At 37.2% G+C, this 3,462-nt stretch overlaps 1 protein-coding gene across 1 annotated transcript; it reads left to right on the forward strand.

Moving 5' to 3' along the window:
- Window positions 1-452: 452 nt before the first annotated feature.
- Window positions 453-3,462, forward strand: LOC127127879 (uncharacterized). The gene is made up of 3 exons (XM_051057156.1): window positions 453-1,751; window positions 2,438-2,699; window positions 2,914-3,462. The coding sequence occupies exons 1-3, from the start codon at window positions 829-831 to the stop codon at window positions 3,091-3,093; spliced, it is 1,365 nt and encodes a 454-aa protein (XP_050913113.1). The 5' UTR covers window positions 453-828; the 3' UTR covers window positions 3,094-3,462.

Genomic DNA, 3,462 nt, shown 5'->3' on the forward strand with positions numbered 1-3,462 from the left:
TTTTACATTTCATATTAATTAATTGCTTGTGTTTTTAATTGAAAAAATCTAATGTATAATTTAGTATATTAAATATCAACAAGACACTAATAAATTTAATTTATTTACATAAAATTTAAAAGAATAATTTTGTTTAACTAATTTCTTAATCAATTCAATTCTTTTTATAATAGTGATGAAACAATACATTATTATGAAACTAACGGCAAGACATAATTTAAAAAGGTCATTAATATAAGTCAAACACTTTTTAAATTGCTTCCTTTCCTTTGATTCTTCAAAAATACAACCATATTAGTTAACATTATTTATATAGTTAAATAATTCTTCTTCAAAAAAGGACACTCTACAAACTAGTAACTGAGAGTGGTGATTCAAATTTAATTCACCTGTAGCATGCCCTTACAAGCTAGTTCAACAATTAAATGCAAGTCTTCAAATTACCAATTCAAAATGTTACCTTGAAGCCAACGTCAGAAACAGTCCCAACTTTTAAAAGTACTGGTATACTTTTTCTTTAATTGATTAATTTATAAGTTCATCTCAATTTTATACCCACACTTTCTTTTTTTGGTGTGCTCTCCAATCATCATTACCGTAAACTCCTCCCACGCCCCGTTTCTTTCTCAAACACAAAACAACACAACTCATCCATTTCATAACATAAATCAAAAGAGAGACAATCGCTAAACCCATAATTCATTTTCCATTTTCCATTTTCTCATCTACGATCCCATCCAACTCAACCCAATCCTTATACAAACTTAACATCCATAACAAATTACAAATTGAGAACTGTGTTATAAGCTTGTTTTGCTTGCATATGTAATGCATCAAAAGAAATCAGAGGTTCAAATCGGAAAAGAAAGCGTAGGCGTTTCTTCCGATTTCAATCCAACACCACCGATTCAACATAACCACCACCAGAATTACCAACGGCAACACCTCTGTCCACGTCATCATTCCATCGATATTTCCCCAACCCAACCTACGCTCCCTCAAAAACAACCTCCGGTTAATAAACCGCCTTTCAAGCCGCACAATACGCCGTTCTTTTCTCTCACCGTCGCAACTTCCTCCGCCGCCTTTCGTATCCTCCGCCGCCTCAAGAAACACCGTTCCCTCTTTTTAATATCTCTCCCGATTCTCTACCTTTACCTCCTCGCTTCGCGGTCTTTCTTTCTAGATTTTCTCACCGCTTTGGCTTTTTCCACCGCGTTGCTGTTTTCCCTCAACATCGCTCTTCCTTCTCTACGTTCTTTTCCTCTTCACCTCACCCTCCGCAAACTCCATCCGTCGTCTCCGTCTTCGCGATCGCCTCCTCCTCTTCCTGTTTTCTGGACGATCGGATCGCGGCCGAAGTCCGAGAAGCGGTTAGGTTCGGGTTGTTGGGTTCAGGTTTTCGGAAACGGGGATTTCTACGAAGGGGAGTTTCATAGAGGGAAGTGTTCTGGGAGTGGCGTGTATTATTATAGTATGAGTGGGAAATATGAAGGGGATTGGATTGATGGGAGATATGATGGATATGGTGTCGAGACATGGGCGCGTGGGAGTCGTTATAGAGGGCAATATCGTCAAGGATTGAGACATGGGTTTGGTGTTTATAGGTTTTATACCGGTGATGTTTATGCCGGAGAATGGTCGAATGGTCAGAGTCATGGATGTGGTGTTCATACTTGTGAAGATGGGAGTAGATATGTTGGAGAGTTTAAATGGGGTGTTAAACATGGCCTTGGTCATTACCATTTCAGGTTTGTTTTTTCATTTCCTTTTGTTTAACTATTGTTCAGCTCAAGGTTTTAAATATGCCGCGTTGCTATCGCTTAGAAACTTTCGTGATTTTGGTTACATGTTACGCATGTATCGTTGTGATTAGGGTTTTAAATAAAGGTTTGCGACCGTGACCTATGTTGCTGCATAGTGGTTTTTGTTGTTGCCGAAACCACTATGCGGCCGTGATTGAACCTTATGTAGCATTAACACCTCAGATTGAAGGATGTATGGTGTCTCACACAACCTTGACACTAGTGGTTACGTTCGATTATTCTAGTTTTTCAAAGGTGTCGGTGTGTCCGTGATGTGTGTCAATGCTTCATTGGTTTGGATTAGCTTCTAGCTTAAGAGAGCTTATCAATTAAATAGATTTATGGTTCTTTACTTGCAAAAAGGTCTTTATAAGCTTATACTGTAATTCTTAATGGCAAAGTTGAATGAGAATTTTTTTGAAATAATTGAGATGCATAAGCTAATTCTAACTTACACAACAAGCTATTGCTCAATTAACTCATAAGTATCATAAAGTTCTTCTAATGTTTCTTTTGACAAGTATTGTTCAATTGAATTATGAATAGATTTGTATGCTACCTTTATCTTTTCTCTCTTTTAAAAGTTACTATGCTGGATTTTACATTGTAACTGAAATTTTCTACTTGATTAGAAACGGAGACACATATGCGGGGGAATACTTTGCCGACAAAATGCATGGGTTTGGGGCATACCGTTTTGCAAATGGCCATCGATATGAAGGAGCCTGGCACGAGGGAAGAAGGCAAGGACTTGGAATGTATACATTTAGAAACGGCGAAACCCAGTCTGGTCATTGGCAAAATGGAGTCCTCGATGTTCCAAGCTCACAGAACACCACTTACCCAGTTTCTCCCGTTGGTGTCAATCATTCCAAAGTACTTAATGCTGTGCAGGTACATTAGTTTTCTTTTGATTTCCCTTGGTTCTTGTTAAATGTTATCTTCTCAATTAGAACTTAGAATAAAGTAAAGAATAATGAATAATGTCGAATGTTTTCTCCTCTTACCCTACGGTGTCCTTGATATATGAGTATGGACAGTTATGGTTAATACTTACAAATATACTTCATTTACAATAATTGATCGTATTCATTTGTTTAACAAATAGGAAGCAAAACGAGCGGCGGAGAAAGCCTATGATGTGGGCAAGGTAGATGAAAGGGTAAACAGATCAGTATCAGCAGCTAATAGAGCAGCCAATGCAGCTAGAGTAGCTGCTGTCAAAGCTGTTCAAAAGCAAATGCATCATCATGTCAACAATGAAAGCTTCCAAATTCCTGTTATGTAAAACTATCATCTTTTGCTTTTTTATATTAGCAGTCAAGTTTTAGATTGTTGAAGAGGATGGTGGCAACAACTATCAACTAGTTCATATACAGCTTCATGACCATTGCAATCTTCTCTTTGGCATTATGCTTTCTTTGAAAGAAAGCAGATCGGTTGTTATCTATCTGCCATGGTCCTTGTATAGACAAGCTTTCCAATTTTGTCCCCCTTTTACTACATTTTTGTAAAATTATATAGGTGAAATGCTGGTGTGAAGGTTAAACCTACCAGTGACTGTTGTATTATTATGGTCCGGTAAGAAATAAAAAGAGGAGAATCATATGTGTAATAAATGTTTTCCTAACTTCAAATGAGTTATTCACTGGTGAAA

The sequence above is a fragment of the Lathyrus oleraceus genome, chromosome 3, assembly GCF_024323335.1.
Source record: "Lathyrus oleraceus cultivar Zhongwan6 chromosome 3, CAAS_Psat_ZW6_1.0, whole genome shotgun sequence".
Taxonomy (NCBI): domain Eukaryota; kingdom Viridiplantae; phylum Streptophyta; class Magnoliopsida; order Fabales; family Fabaceae; genus Lathyrus; species Lathyrus oleraceus.

What these genes read in the sequence shown, in the direction of transcription:
- LOC127127879 (XM_051057156.1), top strand. Translation starts at nt 829, where the DNA reads ATGCATCAAAAGAAATCAGAGGTTCAAATCGGAAAAGAAAGCGTAGGC. An exon ending in CTTGGTCATTACCATTTCAG is followed by an intron (nt 1,752 to 2,437) that starts GTTTGTTTTTTC and finishes CTACTTGATTAG; the next exon opens with AAACGGAGACACATATGCGG. An exon ending in AAGTACTTAATGCTGTGCAG is followed by an intron (nt 2,700 to 2,913) that starts GTACATTAGTTT and finishes TTTAACAAATAG; the next exon opens with GAAGCAAAACGAGCGGCGGA.